A 25,074-nucleotide genomic window follows, 5' to 3' on the forward strand; every position below is an offset into this window, starting at 1 on the left:
TCCGCGGCTTCGGTTTCAGCAGAAAACCCGGCGTCCCCCTAGCTCGGAAGGCGACCCGTAGGGGTTTGGCCGGGGCGGGAGGGACAAGTCCCCGCCGTGTCGCGATAGGGTGTCGCGATTGTCTGCACATCGCCCGTGTCATGTCTTGTCACCAAGCCAGGGAACAGTTGGGATGGGTCGCGGGAGGGACTCTTCGTGGTCAGAGCCCTTTCTGTGGCGGCAGGGTCTCCGAGGTGTGACAACAGTCTAGGAACCTCGGGCTGCTTAGGCAGTGTCGGAGCACGTGGAGAGGCGGGAGCGAACCTCAAGACTGGGGTCCCTCCTCCTCGGTCAAGGAGGAAACCGGGCGGATGGAATGAAGCATCCGGAAGGATTGGAGATCAGACCTCGGAGAGGATCCTCCCCCTTCCTCACATGTGGGAGGCTTGGTAAGGGGCATGTGAGGGGTGCGGGGCTAGGGGCAGAAGGGAGAGGAGGCGTGCTTCCCTGCGTCCCTGCGGGGAACATCTCAGCGCAGAAATCACTGTGGTGATAGGCTGAAGCTTACCTAGTTGACTCGAAGTCTGCAACGCACTTTCCATCGCTCCGTTTCATCCGATCCTCATCGTAAGCCTGCTGCTGTTATCCCTCCCGCCCTTTTTACAGATGAGGAAACTGAGGCTCAAAGATCAAGCGACTTCCTTGACATTTTCTTTCAAGTTACAACGAAAATCCCACTTTCTGTAGGGAACCCCTTCCAGTCTCACTTAATGCTTAGTGCTTTCTCCTCCGAGATTATCTTCAGTTTATCCTCTGCATATCCTGTTTGTGTGGAGGTGTTTTCTTGTCTTCACTATTATACTTGAGAGCAGGGACTATTTTTGCTAGTTACAGCATCTGGCATGTGACAGGTGCTTAATAACAAGCATTTATTATTTATTATTATTAATGCTTGTTGACTTGACTTTTGGCTAGCTAGACCTGGATTACCGTAGGGCATCAAGAGACAACTTGATGGTTTGGTAGTTAAGAGAGTTGGGTTTATTGTCAAAAAGAATTGAGATTAAATCCTTCCTCATTTTTCTAGCGGTGTGACCCTGAATAAGTCACTTAACCTCACTCATTTTCAGTCTCCTCAGTCTGTAAAATGGGGTTGTTAATAGAGGCCACCTCACAAGGTTCAAATGAGATCAAGATATGTAAAATGGTTTGCAAACCTTAAAGGGCTACATCAGTGCTAGCCATCATTATTAGTCTTCCATACTCAAACCTGTTCAAAATAGAACTCATAGCCATTCCCTCCAAACCCTCCCAAGTCATCCAGGCTCAAAACCTCAGAGTCCTTCTCAGTTCTTCCCTTTCCCTCACTCTATACATGAGTCTGTTGCTTAAAGTCCTCATTTCTATCTTCATGACATCTTTCATATGTGTCCCCTTCTCTCCATTTATATACCCCCCCACCCCTCCAGTTCAGGCCCTCATCCCCTCTCTCCTGTACTAATAGAATAGCCTTCTAATTGTCTTCCCACTCACCAATCCATCTTCCTCTCATTTGCCAGAGGGATTTTTCTAAAGCACAGGTCTGATGATGGATGTTTCCCTGCCCCCTCCATCCAATAAATTCCAGTGGCTCACTGATTCCTCCACAATCAAATAAAAAGGTGCCCTGTTTGGTATTTAAATCTCTTTATAATCTTGCCCTTTCCCACCTTTCCAGTCTTCTTGCACTTCAGTGCCCTCTACATGCTCTACATCCAACTATCTATTCTTTGCTGTTCCTCACAAACAGCACTCAATCCTCCATCTCCTTGCCCTTGAACTGACCTGGTATGCCCATGCCTGGAATGCTGTCCCTCCTTGCTTCTCTCAGCCTCCTTAAAGACTCAGCTCAAGGTCCAGTCTTCTGCTAGGGGCCTTCCCTGCCCCGAGATCACCTGTCATCTCTTGTGTATTTATCTTGTATGTTCTTTGTTATTCATGTTATCTCCATTAGAATGTCAGTTCCTTCTGGACAGGGATTACTTTTGCCTTTTTAAAAAATCTTTCCAGGGGCAGCTAGGTGGCGCAGTGGATAGAGCACTGGCCTTGGAGTCGGGAGTACCTGAGTTCAAATCCAGCCTCAGACACTTAACACTTACTAGCTGTGTGACCCTGGGCAAGTCACTTAACCCCAATTGCCTCTCTAAAAAAAAAAAAAAATTAAAAATATTTCCAATGGTTAACACAATGCCTGGCACAGAATAAGCACTTACTAAGTGCTTATTCACTGACTTGCTGACTGACTCCAACCCATGAACACCCTTGCCAATCCCCATAGACGGAACAAGGGAGAGAGAGGTGAGTTGCAAACCACTATGGTAATTCCAAGGGTCTTTCTATTCTAGGGATGAGACATGTTGTGGTTTTTTTTTTAACTCAGTTTACCTTTTCTCTATTTTCTTTCCCTCCTACCTCTTCCCCATTGGAAAAAAGGAAAACAAGGAAAAAGAAAAGCCTTGAAATAAATATGCATAGTTGAGCAAAACAAATTCCTGCATTAGCCATGTTTTTAAAAATGTCTCCAAAAAAAATGTGTCATTCTGCATAAGATGATGAGCTTTTGAGATCTTTAGTTACAGTTTTAAATATCTGAGTCTTTCTGCCTCCCCTTCCCTGCTTCTATCTCTTTATAATCTAACAGAAAATGAAGGGGGGAAATCCTGTACACCTGTGACTTTAAAAAGGTGGCTTCAGCCAGGTGCTATGTAAATTAGACTATGGTAAGTGTTGACTGGGTGGTATGACCTGTTACTTACTAGACTGAACGTAGGACAGTCTAAAGAATACTGCTTTTGGAGTTAGAATACCTTAGTATAATAACAAGTTTTGCTACTTTTCACCTGTCTGATCCTAGCAGACACTTTACCAGTTTGGGCCTCAACCCTCTCATCTGTAAAATGGGGAGGGGGCAGCATTGGACTAGATGATATTGCAAGTTCTTGCTAGCTCTTAGTCTCTGTGATCCTCTGTGGGAGACAGGGTTCTGTTTGGGCTGGGGGAGAGTGCTTCTGAGGTACCTTTAACTCTGAGATTCTGTGACTGTAATAGTATCCTTCTGTTGTGTAATATCTTAGAGGAGCTGTCCAGAGCATGAGTCAGTTATAAAGTACCATCTTTGACTCGTTCATAGATGACCTGGTGAGTGACAGTGAGTGAGCAGAATAAGTAAGAATACACACTGGATTCCACTTTAACTTTTTTTTTTAAGTGAGGCAATTGGGGTTAAGTGACTTGCCCAGGGTCACACAGCTAGTAAGTGTTAAGTGTCTGAGGCTGGATTTGAACTCAGGTACTCCTGACTCCAGGGCCAGTGCTCTATCCACTGTGCCACCTAGCTGCCCCTTTAACTTTTTTTTGAAGCATCTGTTACCAGCTTCACTGTTGCTGAGGAGGTAATCGAGTGAGAGAGTCAGTTGGGGAATGGAGAAAACTAGGTGGAATAGGGGGAAGAAATACTTAACATCAGCCATCTCCAATTCATACACTATGACATGGCCTGATTCTGACTTGGCCTGAACCTTTCCTATAGGACTGATCCCCTTAATATATCCATACCCTTTCATACCACCACCATGTTCTATCACCTGACTCCCTAATATTTCATAAAAATCCTTCTCTCCCTCCCTTCCCCCCACAAGTATAAGGTCTTATGTGGTGAGGGCAAAGAGAGGTAGGTAAGAGATCCAATTATATGTGCCTCATTTACAGCAAATAGGGACAAAGGGAGGCCTGAGGTTTACAGGGGGCAGCAGGGCCAGGAGATCCTTGGGGAGGGGGGAACCAGAAACAGATATTTCTCTGTGCCTTAGAATTTTCCCCATAATCCCATTCCCCCATCTCCTGGACCATGGTTTCCAACCACCCAGCTCTGATACAAGGTCATTTCGAGGTTTGGGGTCTTAGCCATTGGAAGAATCACAGTCCTGGGCAAGCACTCAACAGCTATGATTGACCTAGACAAGCCTGGCACTTTAGGTACAGCTGGATAGAAAGAAAACCTGGTATGGGAAGGGAATAGGATTTTGTGTCATGGCCATCAAAAAAGCCGAAGTGATCTTAGTTTGCATTAATAGAGACATAGCATCCAGGACGGGGGCAGTGGTAGTCCTTCGGGGACGTCTGTGGCTGGACTCTGGTCAGATCACATCGAGAGTGTTGTGTTTAGTTCTGGGTGCTAAATTTTAGGCAGGACATTGACAGATGGAGATGAATTGACCTGGGATGGTGAAGGGCTTCAAGACCATCCCCAGTCAGGATCAACTGAAGGAACAGGGCATGTTTACCCTGGAAAAGAGAAGACTTAGAAGAGATATGATAGGGTTGTCATATGGAAAGAGGAATTTGGCTTTTTTTCCCCCTTGACCTCAGAGGTAGGATACAGGAACTATGGATGAGTGGAAGTTGCAGAGAGAAAAAACTTGGCTTCTTGTAAATAAAACAATTCCCAATAATCAGAGCAAAAGCGGTATGGGCTGCCTTGGGAGGTAGCCGTTCCCCCTCACTTGAGGTCCTCAATCGGAGGCTTGTTCAGGTTAGACCAGATGACCTTTACAATCCCTTCCAATGCTGAGATGCGATGATTTCGATGATTTCGTGACCAGGAAAAAAGAAGAGAACCATGAAAACAGGACTTCCAGTAAGGCCAGGAATATAGAATAGTTTTCAGTGTTAGTCTAACCCAACTTTGGAACACTTAGACTTCAACTTCTCACTGTTGATCATTGCCTCTCCCCCTTTGGGGCTGGCTAGAAGGAGGAGCCCATTGGAAGTTGGGGTGCGTGAGACTGCCTGTTGGACATTTGAAACCGAATATCCCACGCACAACCTCAGCAACCATAAGTTATTATCTCCCCCCAAGCCTCCTCTTCTTTCAGACTTCCCTAAAGGGCCCCCCACCATAGTACCAATCTCTTAGGTAATTCTGGTATTATCTTCCCCTTTTCATTCTCTCTCAAACCTAATCCATTGCTGAGTATTTCACAGCTGATCTTTTCTTTCTGCTCAGCCAGCCATTGCCTTAGTTCAGGTCTCTCCCATCTCTCACCTGTATTATTGCAATGGCCTCCTAAGGGTTTGCCCGTCTCAGGTTTCTCCCCTCCCTAGTGACTTTTCTTGAGCATAGATCTGGCCCTTTTCTACCCCAGGGGCTCCCTGTTGCCTTTAGAATCAACTGTAAACTCCTCTGTTTAGTTTTTAAGGCTCCCCACAATGTCTTGCCAGCCCTGTTTTTACACTAGTTGCTCTCTCCACTCTGCAGTCCAGCCAAGTGGCTTGCTCTCTGTTCTCAGACTGTATATTATCTCCCATCACTGTGCCATTGCATTGGGCAACCCCTATGCCTGCAGTGCATTTCCTCATCTTTGCCTCAGAGAATTCTTCCTCTCCTTCCAGACACCGCTTACACTCCACTTTCTACATCAGGGCTTCACTCGTTTTGTGTCCCAGACCACTTTGGGTGGTCTGGTGAAGCCCACATACTCCTCAGAATCATGTTTTTAATGCAGAAAATACATAGGATTACAAAGGAAACCAATTCTATTGAAATATAATTATCCAAACCTTGTTTGAAAAACGAGTTCACAGAAATAAGGTTAAGGTAACAGCTAAAGAACTCCTGTTCTACATGAAGCCTTTCCTTACTTCCTCTCCCCCACTGCTAGTGCCTTTTCTTCCTTACTCCCTTGTATTTATTTTCTTTATATTTAGTCTGTTATACGTATTTGCATTTATTGCCTCCTATGTTGGAATATAAGTTCCTTGACAGCAGGAATTTTTTCATTCTTTGCATATGTATTTCAGCACCTAACATAGTGCCTGGTGCATGTCAGGACTCAATAAATGATTATTGTGTGATTCTTTGATTGATTGTAATGGGCACCACCTGGTGGAAGAGACTAATCCTTGCTTGCTCTGTAGATAATAAATTCCACATGTGACATTTTCCAGAAAATCCCACTTGTCCATACTTTCTCTTCTCTCATCGGAAAAACATGTTTCAATGACCCTCCCCTTTTTTGTGTCACTATTGATACCTTCTTCCCTCCCTGCTGTACCCCCCTCTTTACTCCCCAATCCTACCCCCTGGCAAATTTTTTTTTAAAAAGTGAAAGAAAGAGAAAATAAGCTGCACAGTGGCCATGTCCAGAGAAAGCATGTCTACTTTTGTGTCTTGGGTCCCATTCCTCTGTAAGGAGATGCTCATAGGTCCTTGAGAGAGATGGTTGGTCATTGCATTGATCAGAGTTCTTAAGTCCTTCAAAATCATTTTCTTTACATTGTAGTTGTCATTGTAGAAATTATTCTTTTGGTTCTGCTCACTTCACTCTGCATCAGTTCATACTACCCAGGATTCTTTGAAATGTCTCTTTTATCATTTCTTTCAGTGCAATAATATTTTATTATATTCATATACTGCAGTTTGTGCAGGAATTCCCAATTGATGGGCACCCCCTTATATTCTAGTTCTTTTCTTTTTTTAACTCCCACTTCAGGATCAGGAAGTTTGTTTTGCCCTCAACTATTCCCTCCCTGGTATTATTTTCCCTCTTGACACCTCCGTCCCTCCTTTTCCCCCTCTTAAGCTTGTTGTATTTCTACACCAAACTGTCAGCACTCCTTTTTCTGTTCCAGCTAAGAATGAAGTTCATCTACTGTCTATTCCCCTACTCTTTCTATATTTGTATACTCTTCTCATGTACCCTGATTATCAGAAATAGCAAGTTCTATGCCTTTTTTGTTCTTTCTGTACCAGTATATTCCTATTATCCTCCCTTCTCTTTGCCTCCTTAAAAATCCTCAGAGCAGAACCAATCTTCCCTTACCGAGATCCTCTGGTTTTCTCATTTAACTCCCTCGATCCTTTTTTTTTTTTTTTTGCGGGGCAATGGGGTTAAGTGACTTGCCCAGGGTCACACAGCTAGTAAGTGTCAAGTGTCTGAGGTCGGATTTGAACTCAGGTACTCCTGAATCCAGGGCCGGTGCTTTTATCCACTGCACCACCTAGCTGCCCCCCTCGATCCTTTTTAAAGACATTCAGGTTCTGAAGGGACACTTTTCTTCTCCCTTTATTTGAATAATATGTCATCATTCAGCCCTTTCCAATTGCTCAAATAAATGAACCTTTCTAGATTTCTCTCGTGGTCTTTTCATTCGAAACACTATTCTATTATTCCATTTCCCCTTCTTGTAGGATTACAAGCTTTGGAGGGTTAATTGTCCTTGGTTGTAAAACTAGGTCTTTTGGACTATTGTATTTTAATATATCCTTTAATGATAGTAGAAGCTGCCTTGTTTTACGTGGTTCTGTAGTTCCTTGAGGCTTAAACTGGATGTTGTTTTGAATGCTTGCAGACTTTTTCTTTGATATGTGAGCTTTCAGTTTTGGCTGTGACATTCCTGGCACTTTGCTTTGGGGACTCCTTTCAGAAGGTGATTGATATATTCTATCTTCACTTTGCCCTATGATTCTAAGAATCAATTTTGTTTTGTTTTGTTTTTTGGTGGGGCAATGGGGGTTAAGTGACTTGCCCAGGGTCACACAGCTAGTAAGTGTCAAGTGTCTGAGACTGGATTTGAACTCAGGTACTCCTGAATCCAGAGCCAGTGCTTTATCCACTGCGCCACCTAGCTGCCCCCATTTATGATTTTTAAAAATGTAGTGTCCAAGTTTTTAAAATTATAGTTTTCACATACTCCAATTATCTCTCCTTAAATGATTTTTAATATCAGTTCTGATATAAGATATTTATATTTTCTTCTAATTTTTCAGTCTTTTGGTTTTAATATTTCTTCCTATTTTCCAGGTTCACTGATTTCTGTTTGAGGTATTTTATTTTAAGAAGTCTGTTACTTGGGTAGGATTTACTACTTTCTTTCCTAGTCTATTTATTCTCCTTCTAATTCTTTCTTCCAGAGCTTTTATTTCATTTTTATCTCTTGCTTTATTTTTTCCTAGATATTCATATAGTCCTTGTGGAAAGTGCCTTTTTTGCTGGGGCAGCTAGGTGGCACAGTGGATAAAACACTGGCCCTGGATTCAGGAGGACCGGAGTCCAAATCCAGTCTCAGACACTTGACACTTACTAGCTGTGTGACCTTGGGCAAGTCACTTAACCCTCATTGCCCCACAAAAAAAAGAAAAAAAGAAAAGTCCCAAAAAGGAATTGCTCTTGCAATTGTAATGGAGGTGTTTGATCCTTCTTTCAGGGGAATCTCTAGATCTCTAATCATTTTTGTATGGGTCAGTATTTTATTTAGTTTAAGTGTCTCTCTTTAGTTCCTGAAGTGAGGCTTTGCATTTTTTAAAGCCCAGCCTTGCCCCCAGCTACGCTTTGGGTTGGGGTGGTTGGTCCTGCATGGTCTCGCTCTAGGTCACTTGGGTTCCTGTGATGACCTCTGCCTCTTGGAGTTAGGTTCCCCCTGTTAAGGGCTAAAATTCTAGCTAAACTGTCTAAAATTCTAGCTAAACTGTCTAAAATATCTAATGAGTGGTCGCCAATAAATTATAAGCTTTAGCAAGAGTTAGACTTTTAAGCATTTATTAAGGAGAATAAGAATTTGGTAAAGAGAGAGAAAGGCCTAGATTCCTATCTATTAAAGGGAGAGCACATTTCTAGCTCCGCTCTCCACCAGAGTCCAAAGGAAAGAGCCTGAGACCGAGCGCCAGTCTCTTCCTTCCTCCTCCCACTAGCCCACGTCACTTCCTGACGCCAAAGAAAAGACTCCGGGTTTTGCCCTCAAAGACCTTTGCTTCATGGGCGGATCTCTTCTACAGTAAGTCTCCAGCAGGTGGTGTTATTCCAATCGTTACCCCCCCAAAGATCTTTGGAGTTCAGAGTACTGGACCTCTCAGAGCAAAGACTAGGGACTCTAGTCCTTAGTTCCCCGAGCTAATATGTCATTCTGATTGCTGCCGTTCCCTAGGATTTCCAAGGTTCTCCCCCTGGGGGGAGGGAAGGATGGAGGAAAGGGAGGGGATAACCCCCTTCAGTTCTTCTGTCTCAGGATGTAGACCTCTGCAAGCTCTGCATGTCTCACTGGGAGGCTACTGGCTTGGATGTCTGTGCTGACATTGGCCCTATGGGAGGCTCCCTGTCCTTTTTTTCATAGGCTTTTGGCTTACTTTTTGTGCATTTCTAAGGTGGAAGAAGTCATGTACTGTAGCATTTCACTAGATTTCTTGATCATTGTTTGGTCTCATGCAGATTTCAGGTTTTTGATGGAACAGGTGTGTGGGACCCTGGATATAAGGTGGCCTATCTTCATATAGGCAGATATCTTGATCAGAAGTTTATACTCATTTCTTTTTTTTTTTTTTTAATTTTTGTGGGGCAAGTGAGGTTAAGTGACTTGCCCAAGGTTACACAGCTAGTGTCAAATGTCTGAGGCTGGATTTGAACTCAGGTCCTCCTGAATCCAAGGCCAGTGCTTTATCCACTGAGCCACCTAGCTGCCCCTATACTCATTTCTTAGAGCAAAGGTTCTCTGATAAGTCTCCCTCCCTCATCTTGGTAACTAGATTTGCTTCCCCATTCTCCCAAGACTATATTCTCTTCTAGGTCAGGGGACAGAACTTAGGGTGCCTATCTCCACGGCTCAGCCATCTTCAGATATCTCTACCCTTCTTCCCTGTGGTTGGGAGCTATGATAAACTGAGGGGACTTAATTCACTTTCCTGTTTAATAATAGCTGGAATTTATATAGTGTTTTAAACAAGGTATTTTACAAACATTTTAGCTTTTGAACCTCACAGCACCCCTGTGAGGCAGATATTATAGGCATTTATTAGTCCCATTTTACAGATGAGATGGGTTTCTGTAGTAGAGGAAAGGCTATTAAAGGTTGTTTTGACATAGTTTATTTGTGTAAAGATTAAATTAAAGGCAAATACCATTTTGCTGTGCAGGTTCCTCCCTATTCTCCTAATTCTTTCCTCCAGAGCTTTTACTTCATTTTTATCTCTTGCTTTATTTTATTATCTATTGTGCCTCGGACATGGGAGCCCTCCTCCTTTTCTGGGGCCTTGGGGACAGATGTGGAAAGAGGCACAGAAAGAGTGCAAAGATGCAATATTTTCCTGTCAGGGCCTCTCTGGACTAGGCTTTCACCTGTATTGGTAAATACTTGCCTCTTTGATAGGTCATGGTATCATCAATTTAGAGCAAAAAGTGACTTTACAGGTCATCTTGTCACATTTACAATTGAGGAAGGACATGGAAGTCCAGGTAGATCAAGTTGCTTGCCCAAGGTCACAATCAATCAACGAATCAACAAGAATTTATTAAGCATTTAGCCTGAACCAGGCACCAGGCTGGGTGTGGAGGATGCCAAGGAAAAGCAAAAGCGGTCTCTGCCCTCCAGGAGCTAGTATTCCAATGTTGGAGACACCTTGTCTATAAACAGGTACATACGCAATACATACAGAATGGGTGGAAGGGAAGGAACAAGCAAGTGGAAAGACTTCCTGCAGAAGGTGGGATTTGAACTGAGTACTGCAGGGAGTCAGGGATTCTGAGAGGCAGAGGGAGGGAGGGAGAGGATTTCAGGCATGGGAGACAGCCAGTGCCAAGGTATAGACAAGAAGGATGGAGGGCTGTGTGTGAGGAAAAGCGAGTGGGCAGGTGCGGCTAAACTGTGGAGCGTGTGAAGGGTTATAGCATGCAAGAAGACTGGGAAGGTGAGAAAAGGCCAGGCTGGGAAGAGCTTTCGATGCTAAAAAAGAATTTCTTTTTGATCCTAGAGGTAAGAGGGAGCTACTGGGTTTTGTGGAGAAGAGGAGTGACATGGCTGACCTGAGCTTTGGGTGAGAGTGAGGGGAATTGAGGCAGGGACCCCCTAGAAAGCTCTTTGAGTGGTCCAGGTGAGAGGTGATAAGAGCCTCTTGTAGGGTACTGGTTGTATGAATGGAGAGGGGGTGTCAGATGGGAGAGATTTTTGTCGAGGTAGAAATGACAAGATTGGGAAACTGGATATACAAGGTACAGGAGTAGGAGATACCATGCAGATTGCAAGCCTGGGTGGTCTAAAGGTGTTCTGTGGCCCGGCTGAATCTGGTCCCAGCTCCCCTGGCTGTAAATGCCCTACTGCCTTCCTGTTCACAGCTTCCTTTTCTATTCCCAAATTAATCTGAGAGGATAATCTGTTTTAAATCCCTTCTATTTTTGGTGTTGGGACTACAAAGATGAAGCAAAATCAGTCTCTGCCCTGCCCTCAGGTGCCTTTCAGAAATAAAGGTTGTCAAAGAAAAGGGCATCTACATCCACAGGGCTGAACGGCAGACCTTGGGAGGGTCTTGCCAAGCTCAAGATGGGGGTGATTCTGGAATGAGTGAAGAGAGGGTGAGGGCGGCTAGGTGGCCCAGTGGATAGAGCACCGGCCCTGGAGTCAGGAGTACCTGAGTTCAAATCCGGCCTCAGACACTTAATACTTACTAGCTGTGTGACCCTGGGCAAGTCACTTAACCCCAATTGCCTCACTTAAAAAAAAAAAAAGAGAGATGGTGAGCATCACTGTTCTTAGAGATATCTGAGTTTAGAAGAGGACCCCTGTCTTTAGTCTGGAGAGCAGATGGCGGAGGAGGGGTCTGTTTAAGTGAAGGTCAGGAGATCTGAATTCTCGTACTAACACTCAATTGATCAACAAGTTTACAGACTGTGAGACTGGTGCTGTTTCAGGTCCCTGGGGCACAGATACAGAATGAAACAGTCCCTGTTCACAAGGAGCTTCCATTCTAATGGGGAAGTCTGCAAGCACATTTATACAGAATAAATATCAAGAGAATAAAATCAAAGCCATTATATGCAAGGGAGTTTGGAAGGAAAGGCTTCCTGCAGAAAGTGGTCTTGAACTGAGTCTTATTTATTTATTTAGGCTGGGCAATGAGGGTTAAGTGACTTGCCCAGGGTCACACAGCTAGTAAGTGCCAAGTGTTTGAGGCCGGATTTGAACTCAGGTCCTCCTGATTCCCGAGCAGGTGCTTTAATCCACTGCTGCCCCTTGAATTGAGTCTTTACGGAAGAGAAAGGTTCAGTGAGCTGTACTCTCTGGGCATGGGAGTGATGAGTAAAAGACTTGAGGACAGGAAATGGAACAGCAAGTATGAGAAACAGAGGGAAGACAAGTTTATCAGGATCACAGAATTCAAGAGGTGGAGTGATGTTCACTGAGGCTGGAAAGATGGGTTGGGCCCAGATTGTGAAGAGTTATAAAAACTAAAGAAAGGAGTTTCCATCCTAGGGGCAATAGGAGTGGTTTGAGTTAAGGAGCGGGGCTTGACAAGATCACACCTGCATCAAAGGAAACTGACTTTGGCTGCAGAGTGTTGGGTGCCCTGGGAGCCTCAAGGCAAGGAGAGACCACTGAGAGGCTACTGTGATGATTCAGGTGAGAGAGGAGGAGAGCCTGAGCCAAGGTAGCTGTGTGAGAGGAGGAAGGCTTAGATGCAGAGGACCTTATGGAGGTAGAAAGGACAAGACTTGACAGCTGGTGGGATATGTGGGAGGAGACGAGAGTTGGAGTGGAGAATGATGCTGACATGACGGGGCTGGGACCCTGGGGCCTTGCCAGAAATCACAAAGTCTGGGTGAGGGCAGAGCTTAGGGACAAAGATGAGTCTGGTTTGGGACATGTTGAGTTTGAGGTGTGCCCAGAACATCCAGTTTGAAATATCCAATTGGCAATTGGTGATGTGGGTGTGTAAGTCAGGGGAGAGACCCGACTGTGTGTGTATGTCATCCTCATAGAGATGATAGTGAGCCCATGTGTGATCATTGGTAAGTTTCAACCTCTTAACACCTTACCCTCCTCTTTAAAATAAAGAAGCTAGAACAAATGACATCTCCGGTCTATTCTGTTTCTAAAACTGAACAGATGCATTACAGTGAAAAGAGTCTTGAGTCAGAGGACTGGCATTCAAATCTCCCCTGAGACACTTTCCTGCCAGTATGACCTTGAGCAAATGGCTTAATCTCCCTGAGCCTCAGTTTCCGTATCTGAAAAAGAAGGGGATTGAATCAGATGGGCACCCATCTCTAGGTCTATGAACTCTTGACCCATTGGTGCCATTTCGGGAGAGCCTAACCCCCTTTCCTATCTCCAAAGTTCAGTTGTAGTTAGTCCTTCTGGTGAGCTGCTTTTGGGATCATGGCATACAGGTCCCTGAGATCTTTGCTCTTCTTTCTAGATCTGCTCTGTTTCCCTCTCAGTGGCCCCTGAACAAGGAAAAAGCGGCAACTACAACTGGAGACGGTGTGTGTGGAAGAAGAAAAGGGAAAAGGGGAAGGGGACCAGGGACAAACATTCATTTGGATATGGAAGGATTTGGAACCATTGAAGGTAAGAATCAGCAAGTGGTTCTGGTCTCCAACGGGGCTGATGAGAGTGGGTCTTGTGAAGGGCTGTTCTCATGGTTCAACCCTGGAGAGTTTGGGAGGAGAGAAGCCGACACACTTGGCCATTTGAAGGGGAATAAGGGAAAGAGCTGGAGGTATTAACAATGCCCTTTTTATCCTGCTGTTCCTTCCATCTGTGGGTAGGATGGGGTGAGACTAGGGTTTCAGTCCTTATTCTTTGGAGATGGATCCCAGGATGCTCCTCTGTAACACAGAGAGGTACAACATAGATGCATGTAGTTTTGTACGCACTCTCCTCCCTGCATATCTCCAGATGCCCCCCATCCATGGCACCGGTGCTATGACAAGCTGGATGAGAGACAATGCGGAAGGAGCACCGAGCACCATGTTGGAAGTCGGTGAGCCAGGGTTCAAATCTGGGTTCCTCTATGGTGTTGGTCTCTTCCCTTTCACAAGGTGGTGGGCTCCCGGATTGATGCCTCTGGCTCCACGTCCTGTGACTGATTCCCGCCCTTACACACAGCCCCAGACAAGCCTGCCAGCGCGGGCACACAAGGAGTGCTCCTGCCAGACCTGCTATCCTGCAGGCTCCGCTGACCCCACTGATTTGTCCTGAGGTTCAGCCCCTGGGCGCCACCTACCGCATTCTCCTTGGAAAGCAGTCCAAGGGCCCAGCCAGCCAAACGTGATTCTGGAGGAGCCAGTGACTCCACATGGGGACGTTGCATACATGCCTCAAATGGCATTTCATACAACAGAGGGTGCCCCTGGCCTTTTCAGCCTGCCTTGCCTACACTCCCACCTCAGTGTGGCCATCCCTGCTGCCACCTACAGGAATTGCCTGAAATAACTCTCCCCTGGAGCAGTGGGGGCTTTTGCCCTTCTTTGCATTGCAGCTATGGTGAACTGGACAGATAGGCCCAGGCTTCTGGCCGTGGAGAAAGGATAGATGAGGGACTTGGGAAGTCTAGGAGGGCATGGGGCAGCCTGCCTCTCTCAGGCCTTGTAAATGGGAAGGGAGGAAGAGCACACTACAGCATTTTGGAGTGGGAAAAGGGTCGCTGGGTGGTGGCCAAGTCTCCGAAGGCCTCTAGACAGACTGACCTTTCACTTCATCCCCAAACTGCTGGGTTCCCAACCTCTTTCTTAGCATACTAAACAGAGACAGCCTCTGGGCTGTTCCTTCGGGATCTCCCATTACGGTTTCAACAATAATGGTGATTCCTGAATACCAGTAGGAACTTCTGGCTTCTCATTCATTGGGGGCAGGGGGCAGTTGTGTCCCCAGTTAAAGGCTTCAGCAAGAGTCTGGACTTTTGGTGTGTGCGTGTGTATGGGGAGCTGGGGGAAGTTTTTCCTCTTGTTGGAGCAAGAGGAAGACTGTGGATGAAAAAGGGTAGGAACTGCTGACAGTAGGCGCTAGAAAAAGAACCCACTCTGTATTTTAGTCCTCCTTGCTTGCTCTTTATCTCTTCTTTTTCTCCACCCCCCTTCCTGTGCTGCCTCCTTTTCAGCTGCTAACACCACTTCTATTCTCTATCTTTCTTACTTTGTGTTGAACACTCTCTTAGTATCTCTGTCTCTTCTCTCTCCTCTCTTTTTTCCTATCTGTCTGTCTATCTATCTGTCTATCTATCATCTCTCTGCCCATGTCTGTCTGTCTGTCCATCTATTCATCCATCCATCCACCCACATATCATATATCTGTCTGTCTCCACATTTCCCTTCTGTAGGGGTATTTCTGCAGAATAAGTTTCTTTTGCCAGCTTCCTCATCCTTGATAAATGGGTAACTTCCCAGTCACAACTTCTACTTCTGTGTTGAAATCAGAACCAGATAAAACTACCAGAGGAAGGTGGCCATGGTGGGAGTTAGCAGCCCTCTTGCCCTCCCTTCCAGTGGCTGCAAGACCCTTGTCCCTTGCCGCTCGCAGTCTTGCTGCCCCTTTCCCTTTTGCGCTACCGCTCTTGGTCTCTGACCGTATCCTGTATCCCCCTCTGGTAGCTGGTGAGTACAGTCATTCTCTGGAATTTCCATCTTTCCCCCCAGGATCTGTGTCACAAGGAAGGAAGACAAAAGGAGCGATGATGTCCAGCTAACAGAAGGCCGAGGAGGGGACTATCTGATGGGTGTTTTCGGGAAGTGAACTTTCCAAAGGAGGAAGACCTTTTATTCCCTAGTCCTATGGCGAATAGGGGAAGAGGCAGAAAGACTCCAATAGGAGGGACTTTGGTTAGTTTTCGGGATGGAGCATATTTAGGGAGGAAGGCAGGGTAACTTCTTCCCTGGAGAGCTCTCGACAGAGAAATGATTCTCGTTTGCTCAGACGGGATATGTCAGTCACAGAAAGTGGAGGAGTGAGTGTCAGGATTCATGAATTCATAGATGAGAGAGGCAAGGCAAAGGAGGAAAGTGGCATCTTTGACAAACATGAAGGGAAGGTCAGAAGGAAATGGACTGGTGGAAAGAAGACTCAAAATCACTCTTAGTTTTCAGTGATTTCAGCCTTTTGGCAGCAGATTTGATAGTCTGCCTCTGTTAGGCAGACATGGTGCCCATGTATACTCTATTTCCTCTCTTTCCCTTGATCCCAGAGACCATGAAGAGCTGTCCTCTTTCTAGCTCTCGGTTCCAGGGGTGGGGTGGGGGCAATAGAAAGGCATCTGCCTCTAGAATCTGTACCTGGGGGGAAGAGGCAGAGAAGCAAGTGGTAACTTCACAGACTGATCTCTGAATGGTCCTGTCAGTGGTTCTGATGATTGTTTTTGACAGTTAAACAAAGTGAGGAGCAAAGATGTGATGCTAGTGATTAAAATAAGGAATGGGTCTAAACCCCTGGGGTTTGCCTGCTTGTCTACTGGTGGGAGATGAGGACTGATAGCTTTGCACCCCACTGTCAGGAGAGGATGATGTCCCATAAACTTCCAGCACCCTAAAACCCTCAGAGAACGGGGAGAATCAAGAGAGGTTGGCTGTCGTTTCCAGATTGGAAGTGTCCATAGAGACAGGCAGATGGTGGGCTCAGGAGATATCATTAACTGACACAAGGAAGGCAGGGGCATGCTGGGGACACCCTTTGGGGTAAGGCACTGGCCCAACTAGCCTTTTCTCTAACCAAACCAGGCTTGTCTGGGCTCTCAGGGGAGGAGGAAAGGGGGATCAGAAGAGTTTGGCAGTGACTCGGTTGCCCCCAGCACCCCGCTCCCCTGAAGACCGAGGGGGCACAAAGTCAAAGGTTGTGTGATGTTTGACCCGTCCCTTGCTTTTGCTCCATAGGGCAATGAGGCCAAAACAGAGGGTCACAGAGGTGAGGAAGGGGAGGAAGCCAACAGCCAGCACTATGACCAGGCCCCTGCTATCCAGGAAGAAGGGTCCTGGGCTTCCCAGGGTGGTGGCATTAGTATCAGAGAGGGTCCCGTTTGGCGACTCAATCCGGATCACCTCTAACCAGGTGCTGAGCGAGTCGTTCCCAGCCACATTGCTGAGCACACAAACATAAGCACCCCCATCTCGAAGCTGTACCGACCGGATCTCCAGGGTCCCATCCTCCAGGACTCTTACTCGTCCAGTTCCACCCAGCCAAGTGCCTGGGGTCCTCGCCATGAAACGGTAGGGGCTGGGTCTCCATCCCCAGAGCAGGAGAAGACAGCCTGCTGCCCCTCCTTTGCACTGACTCTCCGTGGCCCCGACCTCTGGTCAGGGCTGCTCGGCAAGTGAAGTGTCCCGGGGGCAGGATGCAGAGAAGTCCTGGAGGTTACTTGCCCTTGACGTGTGGAGTGGGCTGGCACAGGCCGGGGGGGATTTGCCAAAGTCGAGGTGGCGGCCGAAGGCGCAGTAGCCACAGCAGCGGCAGTCACAGATCAGGGGGGTTCCCGGCCAACCGCAGGGTGGCCAGGCTGCTTGGGGAGGGGAAGGCCAGCTTTCTTCCAGAGTCTGGAGGGCATTGTCAGCCACATCCAGCAGGCAGAAGGCAGCCAAAACCGTGGAAGGCATGGGCTGCAATGGAGGCGAGGTGGGCCCCTGACAGGTGGAGCTCCCTGCAGGCCGAACCAAAAAACTCAGTTTCCCGGCTGGATATTCGAGATGGGGTTCTGAGATAGGTCCAGAACCCTGAGGAAGTCAGGTGGCTCAGGGCTTGGAAGGGAACGGAACTCAGGTTGCAGAATAAGTGATGGCCAGGCGGCTGAGGTTGAGCCCGACCAGGCTCCCAGGTTCCAGGGCCCTCAGAGCTGGCCATTGGTGGATCTCTAGCTCCCGTAACTGGTCCCAGTCTCTCAGGGCCCCCGGTGGGCAGCCGACTTATGTCTAACTCACGTAGCCTCAGCCCCATGAGCCCTGGAAGTCGCGCGAGGGCAGGCCCTGGCACGGTGCTTAGGTTACATCGTTCTATGGTAAGGGTGCTTAGCTTTGCCAGTCCCACAAAGGCCCCTGGTGCCACAAACACCAGATGGTTGTCCCCCCACTTCCAACTGCTGAAGGCTGCCCAGCTCTCCAAGGCACCATCCAGGAAGAGGACTATCTGGTTCAGGCTGAGGGTCCAGTAGGGTTAGGGAGGATAGGCCAGAGAATACCCCAGGGGCCACAATCCCGCAACCTGTTACCCCGAAGCCGCAGAGTGAGGAGGTTCCGGAGCCCCTGGGAAGGCCCCGGGTTCTAGGGTGGAAAGCTGGTTGTGACTGAGATCCAGCTCAGGAGTGGTCCCAGGAGTGAGAGCATCCCCCTTTGGAGGCCCCATAGGCGGTTCCTGCTCAAGTCCAGCAGCTCGGTGTCTGGGGGGATCCCTCCAGGGACTGCTTCCAGCTGCCGGCTGGCACAGATCACCGCTTGGGGCTGGGAGGCACAGTCACATGCTGCCGGGCAGCCTCGGCCACTCCTCCCCACCAGAAGGAGCAGAAAGAAGAGGGGTGGCCAAGGGGCTGAGCCCCAGCGGCATACGAGGTCTATGTCCATTCCCTGTCTGCTTCTAGAATGAGTGATGAGGTGTCCTTTTTGGGGGGACAACAGCTCCAGGCCTCCCTTCATTCTGAGCACAGATACAGGGCTTCCTTGGGAATTTGTGAGAGGTGGGAGGGAGGAGAGGCTGGTGTTTTCAGCTTGGGCATTGCCAATGGGCAGGGCACAGGACCAGGTAGAATCTAGGATTGACTCTATACCTGGAGTCCTCTCTGCCCTTCTCAGGGCTGTGGCATCCTCTCCCCACCCCCTGCACCCTAACCTTTATCTAGAGTGGGTGTAGCTTGAGGTCCCCACTGTCTCTCTTGACTCCATGGCTTCTGGTGGGCGCTTAGGGTTAGTTATAGCCAGCTAAGTCTGGTCTTGGTGAAAAACGTCGGGGAGAGTTCGAGGGTGGGGGGTGGAGAAATGGTTTTTGGTCTGTCCCTCTTTATGCTGAGGATCTCTATCCATTTGGACCCCTCTGGTCCTTTCTCTCTTGGACTGCCTTCCACGGTTACCTCACCTCAATTTCCCCACTTACCTGGAGCCATGCCCGGTATGCAGCCTGGACGGCTCGAAGTTCCGTCTATAGTTTCCCTGAGTCTCAGGGGTGTGTATCCATGGCCCAGAGCTCCCTGTCTTGTGAGGAGAGAGGCCCTTAGGTCCTGACTTTATCAGCCTAGGATGGAGAAAAATGCTTCATTGAGCTGGGGGGGGGGGGTGTGCACCTGCTCTGCTTTGTAGCCTCAGAGAGCTAAGAGTCAGAGGAGCCAGCTTCCTGTTCCAGCCCTGCTCCTTACAAGCTTTGTGACAAGCTTGTAAGCTCCCTTTACATCCCTAAACGTCCTCCCTTGCTGACTTCACAGGCTCTTTGTGGGAATCAAGGAGAGTAGTGACTGGGGAGGTAGTTCAGAAGTTGTAAAGCACTTCACGGTTACTATGCATAATTGTTACTGAGGGTGGGGCTGGGACCCAGGAGTTCTCCCCATTTCCCACGGCTCCCACACACTGAGCCCATGGTTCAGGGAGATAGTCTGGATGACAGCCAATCTGCACATTAACCAGGGCACAGAGTGCAGGAGGGAAGTATGGAGCTGTGGGGTAAAGGGCTTTACACCTCCCCCATCCACACACACAAGGGAGGGGCTCTGGGGGATCCTTTGGCAGCTAGGCATGCCCTGAGTCTTCGAGAGCCATTCTCAACAACAACCTTTTCTTACAGGGGGAAGTCCCGTTAATGTGTGAGAGAAAGAAGGAAGGAATGCTCAGATCACAATCCAAGAATTTTGCTCTCCTTAGTCCCTTTAAATGCTGCTTTGATTCTGCCTTAGGGGCTGCTCTCTTCTGTTCTAGCTCACCAGAGAGAGAAATACAGAGGTAGAGATAAAAGGACGCACAGAGATAGGAATGGAGAGAGAATGCCTAGTGAGAGACCTCAGGAGCTGGGTCACTCAGCTGGCACAGTGGTTTTGGAGCCGGCCTTGAATTGGCACCATCCTAACCGCAGGCAGTCTGCAGAGCTGGCTCACAGCAGGGCCTCGGGGACTGGGCGGCCAGACATCACCCAGACAGCTGCAACCATGAATGACTCTTGGATAAGGGTCCAGGGTAGCAAGCAGGAGAAGTGAGGGGTGGGGGGTGAAGGAAGAAAAAAGGAGAAATGATCCCTCCTCCCAACTTTTCACCTCCGGTAGAAATTCTGGATAGTGGGCAAGAAGAATGGCCCCAAATGCCAGAGCCCCGGGAGCCAGTAGAGGTGGGCTTCAGGTCAAGGGCTTCTCCAGTCCTGGCCCCTTGTTTTGGTGTGGGTACTCCAAGGTGCAGCCTCCCTAAGGACCTACAAGGTCAGTTCTGTTTTGCCTTTTCTGTCAATTGGGAAACGAGAGCTGAAGAGGCAGTGTCACTCTGGCTTTTTCCTGCAGAAGGTAGCTGCTACACTAGGCACTAAGACTCAGGCGCAGTGAAGTTTTGAAGACACAGGGAGAGGGATGCAGGAAAACAATGGGAGCTAGAGCATCTTCGACTTCCAGAACTGGCCGCACAGTAGCAAGATTAACCTGACTGCTAAAGTGAATGTTGCCAACCCCTGCTCCCAGGTTTGTTCATCGGGATTTTTCCTGGACTGAGGGATCTGCTGACTGAGCCTCCCCTACTGTGCCTATACTTTCCTCCCGACCGACCACCGGAAAGTTCACCCCGAGGGGTAAAATCATTCCTGATGCTGCAGTTCCTGCCCATCCTTTGTAATGCTGTTCCTCCTTATAAGGCAGTTCCTTTTCCCCTTCCCCCCTCATTTTCAGGTCGGGGAAGGAGGGGGGTGGGGGGGGACAAGGAGCAGAAAGACCGAAGGATCTAGAGTGAACCTCTCTCTTTAGTTTATTTACAAGGCATCTAAGAGCAAACTTTTCTCATGATCTCTTCATGGCTGCCATACTGGCTTCTTGCCAGTTGGGACAAGGGAAGGGAAAGGTGTCAGTCCCACTCCTTTTTTCTCTTTAAATTGCAATGAATAAACTGGTGGTGGTGGTGTGGGGGGGAAGAGTATAGAGAGATAGAGGCAATCAAAACATTCGAAGAAAGGATCATCTCTTCCTCATGGTCGGAGAGATTCCTTCTTCCCAATCTCTATGCTGCGGTGTTGAGGACACATTTGGTGCCAGCCCAAATGATCATGTCCCCTCTAAAAGGACCCTGTAGTGCCCAAATTAGGGTATATGGGCAGAGAAGATAAGGGCACAGAGAGGTAGATTTCAAGTACAAACAGGTCAGACTCACTCTTGCTTGGCTAAAGATTCCCCCCTCCCAAAAGGGAAAAAGAGCCCCCCCCCCTGTATTTCTTTTCCGTAGGCATAGGGCACCAAGTGCCCCTTGGCTCCTCCTGACAAAGCCCTGGTATTCATAATCCATCCTATGTGTCAGCAATCAAAGAATGGGATGGAGTTTAGGGGCTGAGAAATCTATCACACACTCTTGGATACTATAGTCTAAAAATGCCATGGAAATGAGGAAAGCTGCCTAAAGATAAGAATGGGGGGGGGGGAAAGATAGGGCTGGAACCGTTGGGGGAGGCACTTACCAGGGAGATCCTGGGAGCTTCATCAAGTTGGGCACTGCATCCTGTCTGGGGTTGAGGAGTGCTCCCATTCAGTCTGTGCCTTCAGATCCCCCCACCCTGCACCTCTCTTGCACACCTACTTCCCCTAAGGCTTGCCTGCCAGCCTCTGCTGCTGGCACTAGAGTAGAGGGAAGAACTGGCAAGGGTTGTTCTCTCTCTCCCCGTCTTTTTCCCCTTCTCTTTTTAAACCAAGTGAGAATGAGTCTGCAGCAAACCCGTTGGTGCAAAATAAATAAATAAAGTCTTAGGGGAGGGCTGCAGCAGGAGCCACTGATACAGGGCAGAGAGAACCAGGGAGCAAGAGAGCCTATAGGAGAGCAGTAGCGCCTGGGGAGGATAGCTTTATGATTCAATAGGATCTCTCTGGCGCTTGGGAATACCCCTGTAGGCTTATCATAGACAAAGGATATTACAACTGAAAGGGATTTTGAAGATCACGTAGTCTAATCTGATTTTATGGATGAGGAAACAGGATCTTAAACTGGGCCTCTGAGGTTAGAGACATTGAATATTAGAGCTGGAATTGTCAGAAATCATCTAGTTCAACACTCAAGTTTTACAAATGAAGAAACTGTGACCCTTTTGTTTTGGGCCCCTCCGTGAAGCGGCTCGATCCAAAGAGCTAGTGGGAGATTGGCTCATAGGACTGTTGATTCAGAGCAGGAAGATCCTAAAAAGGACAAATGCAACCCCTTCATTTTAGAGAGGAAGCCCAGGCCCAGACCCAGCAACTTCATCCCAGATAAGTGCCTGAGACAGGATTTAAACTGTATTTCTTACTCTAAGACCAGGACCCAAACCTCTATCCCCACCACGGTGAGCAGCGATTCTGGTGCCGATGGTTTTCTCCAGCGCAGGAATGATATCAATCAGGTCATCTGGGTAACCTTGTTTAACTTTAGCCAATAGTAGCTCAAACGTTCTTGATTTTCTCACCGACCGCTATTGCATTTCCGGCTCTGTCCTCCCTCCCCATATCCTTTAAAATCACCTTACAGAGAATGACACCAATCTAGAATTGAGTTTTCCCTTGTTACCTTTCCCCAGAGAGTAAAAGTAATGAGACTTGCAGCTTCCATCACCCCCTCCAACTGCCCTACACCACCAAAGTAGGACAATAGCTGTTTGTAAGGTTGAAAAAAGTGCAGAGGCAGCATAGAGGGTTTTTTTGGGGGGGGGTATTTGAGGGCTGCCTTCATCCCCTCTCCCCTGCCCACCCAGAGTCTGTGATCCCAGAACTGACATTTCACAGAATGTATGGCAGTGTGTCATCTTCCTCTCCCCAGAACAAGGAAGCAAGTCTGGTGGGTGGGGCAGAAGGGATCCTTTGAGGACATGGAGATGGTGTCATCTATTTCAGTTGTCTCCTTGGTCTGTGCCCGGCTATTGTTACTCATGTTTATGCCATGAGGTATGGTGGCCAAGTGCTGCTGACACTATGCTGAGAAGTGGCAGCATCCCAGACCAAAGGCAGGAGTTCTCAAGGACAGTGGAATTCAGAAGTCCATCATCGTCGTCATCCTCAGGACTAGGGATTTCTTCCTGGAGCACCATATGGGTATGATTGTGGATTTGATTAAGACCTTGTTTATGCATCTATAAGTGTCTTTCCTTTGTATGAACACTTACATAATTTGTGATTATGTTTGTACACCAATTCCTGTATCCCATGTATAAAGTGCATGTGACTTTTGTCTTGTTCCCCATCACTCCTACACACTGAACTCTTGCAGTTGTTATCTCTAATCCTCCCTTCTCCACCCCTACCCACACCATTAACACAGTTAGTTTCTCCTAAGCCCCCCTGAGAAGGCAGTGAAGAAATGTGACCATTCATTTTCTATCATAACTTGGAAGAAAAGGATGAAAAGATGAACTTCTGGGTGATGTATAAAATGAACAGTTCCTTCAGGGCTTGAACTCTTGTCTCTGAGCTTGATCTAACTTCCCTGGCCACAGCCCTTTGGGAAATGAAATGAGGTATTTCAAAAATCCCCTCTTGGGTTCAGAGCTTAGAATTGGAATTTGTCCAGTGTGGCCCGAGTTTCTTTGTTGCATCGATTTCCCCCTCTGCCCCATATCCACTGCCTCCTCCTGAGGCTTCACAGAAGCTTAGAGGGATGAGGGGAAATGAAGCATCATAAAGCTGTAGCTGGTGAGATCCCAGCATCTCTTCCCTCTAGCCATCTATTCTACTGCCAGACTGGTCAGTAAAGATGACCCCCTCCAGGGAATGTATTCAGTCACCTGGCCTGAATACTTATCCCTCGCCACTTCTGGAGGCCATGGGAAAAGAGTGGGGGGCAGGGCGGAGAAAGCAGATAATGGCTGGGCAGTGGAGAGACAGCTGTGGAGGGCTTGAGGAGACTGGTGGGGAGGAGAACTGGCCTTCAGCTCAGTCAGATAGCACTCCGGGGGGCTCAGTTTCAGTACTGAAGAGTTCCTTGTAGAGGGGAGGGAAGGCAGCTTGGACCACGACAGGATGGAGGTGTTGGAAGGATTGTAACTTCTCCATGTGCTGGCTACATAGGCTCCGAAGCTTCCCCTTGGGTGGCAGCTGGAGAGAGGTGGGACAGAAAGGGGAGATAAGAAAATCAGGGCCGATCTCCGACCTTCCTTCCTGCAGCCAAAGGGATTTGGCTGGCTTCTGTCATCCCCGGGGGCAGGGTCTCTGTGCTTGGCCTTCCTTCCTTAGTATATAGAGGGCTCAGAAGAATCAAAGTGATAGAGAAGAGATACTTCCCTGAATAAATATCTATGTTTGAGGAGACACAATGACAGCAGTAGAACAAGCACAATAGGAATGGGGGGGGGCGGGTAAGTATGACAAGTTCAGCAAATGGAATCAAGTTGGATTCTTTGAACTAAGCTGGTTCAGGACCCATAGTGGTTCAGGTCATGGGTTTTATTATCAGGGAAGGTTTAGGAAGTTGTGAAAGATTAAACTCCTGCAGCTAAATGCAAAAGTCCCCTTGGATGGGTTCCAAGGAGGAGTTGGAATCCCCCAACCTGGATCAATTAAAGCCCAGGGCTGGATCCTGGACCACAGAATCAAAGAAATTCAGGGCAGGAAGGTACCTCCAAGGTGAACTCATTCAACACCCATTTTAACTGCTTCTAGCCCAGCTTTCCTCATTTGTAAAATAACACTTGAAGTATGGGCCTCACAGGGTTGTGAACATCAAATAAGATAACTAACCATTTAAGTAGTGCTTATCTAATTTGTTCCTGATAACGACCTGGTGAGTTAGTGCTATAAGCATTATTTTTAGGAAGCTGAGAATCAGAGAAGAGACCAGACCATAGTTACATCCTGAGTCAGTCTCAGAAGCAATATTCCAAACCAGATCTTGCCCAATTCCAAAGCTGATTCTCCACTGCACCACACTGCCTCAATGGCATTAATTAACTCACATTTATAGAGGACTCTTAAGGGTTGTAAAGAGCCAAGATCACACATTAGATGTAAAAGTCCTTTGTAAACCTTAAGTTACATAAATAACAGTTATTACTATTACTCTGCAGATATTGAGATACAGGCATTTGTCAGCAGCTACACTGCCATTAAGTGGAGACTAAGGGACTTGAACTCAGTACTTGTGATTCCAAGTTGGGTCATCTTTCCCCTTGATCTGGGTGCTGACCTATGCTTGAGAG

The 25,074-nt window shown here is 47.6% G+C and overlaps 2 protein-coding genes and 1 long non-coding RNA gene across 6 annotated transcripts in view; 1 reads left to right on the plus strand and 2 right to left on the minus strand.

Annotated features, from left to right (window-relative positions):
- The first annotated feature begins 154 nt into the window (after positions 1-154).
- Positions 155-16,287, plus strand: LOC122753374. 2 transcript variants are annotated; one of them, XR_006356279.1, is made up of 4 exons: positions 155-428; positions 13,199-13,350; positions 13,681-13,765; positions 15,417-16,287. It is a non-coding gene; the product is annotated as an uncharacterized LOC122753374 (long non-coding RNA). The 2 variants fall into 2 exon arrangements; XR_006356280.1 differs by lacking the exon at positions 13,681-13,765 and having other exon boundaries at positions 15,417-16,198.
- Positions 16,288-16,419: 132 nt separating this feature from the next.
- Positions 16,420-21,803, minus strand: LINGO4 (leucine rich repeat and Ig domain containing 4). Its single transcript, XM_044000733.1, is given in 17 exon segments — positions 16,420-16,957; positions 16,960-17,058; positions 17,061-17,105; positions 17,108-17,189; positions 17,191-17,283; positions 17,286-17,345; positions 17,347-17,409; positions 17,412-17,446; positions 17,449-17,487; positions 17,490-17,529; positions 17,532-17,651; positions 17,653-17,901; positions 17,903-17,953; positions 17,955-18,005; positions 18,007-18,059; positions 18,062-18,981; positions 21,379-21,803. Coding segments are annotated over 16 exon segments (1,839 nt in total). The 5' UTR covers positions 18,390-18,981; positions 21,379-21,803; the 3' UTR covers positions 16,420-16,526.
- A 137-nt stretch (positions 21,804-21,940) lies between these two features.
- RORC (RAR related orphan receptor C) overlaps positions 21,941-25,074 on the minus strand; it is a 33,264-nt gene continuing 30,130 nt past the window's right edge. For all 3 annotated transcript variants that reach the window (XM_044000743.1, XM_044000742.1, XM_044000744.1), the window contains one exon: positions 21,941-23,974. In XM_044000743.1, coding sequence (XP_043856678.1) covers positions 23,813-23,974 — 162 coding nt within the window. In that variant the 3' untranslated portion in view covers positions 21,941-23,812. The remainder of the gene's footprint in view (positions 23,975-25,074) is intronic.

This window comes from Dromiciops gliroides, chromosome 4, assembly GCF_019393635.1.
Source record: "Dromiciops gliroides isolate mDroGli1 chromosome 4, mDroGli1.pri, whole genome shotgun sequence".
Classification (NCBI taxonomy): Eukaryota; Metazoa; Chordata; class Mammalia; order Microbiotheria; family Microbiotheriidae; genus Dromiciops; species Dromiciops gliroides.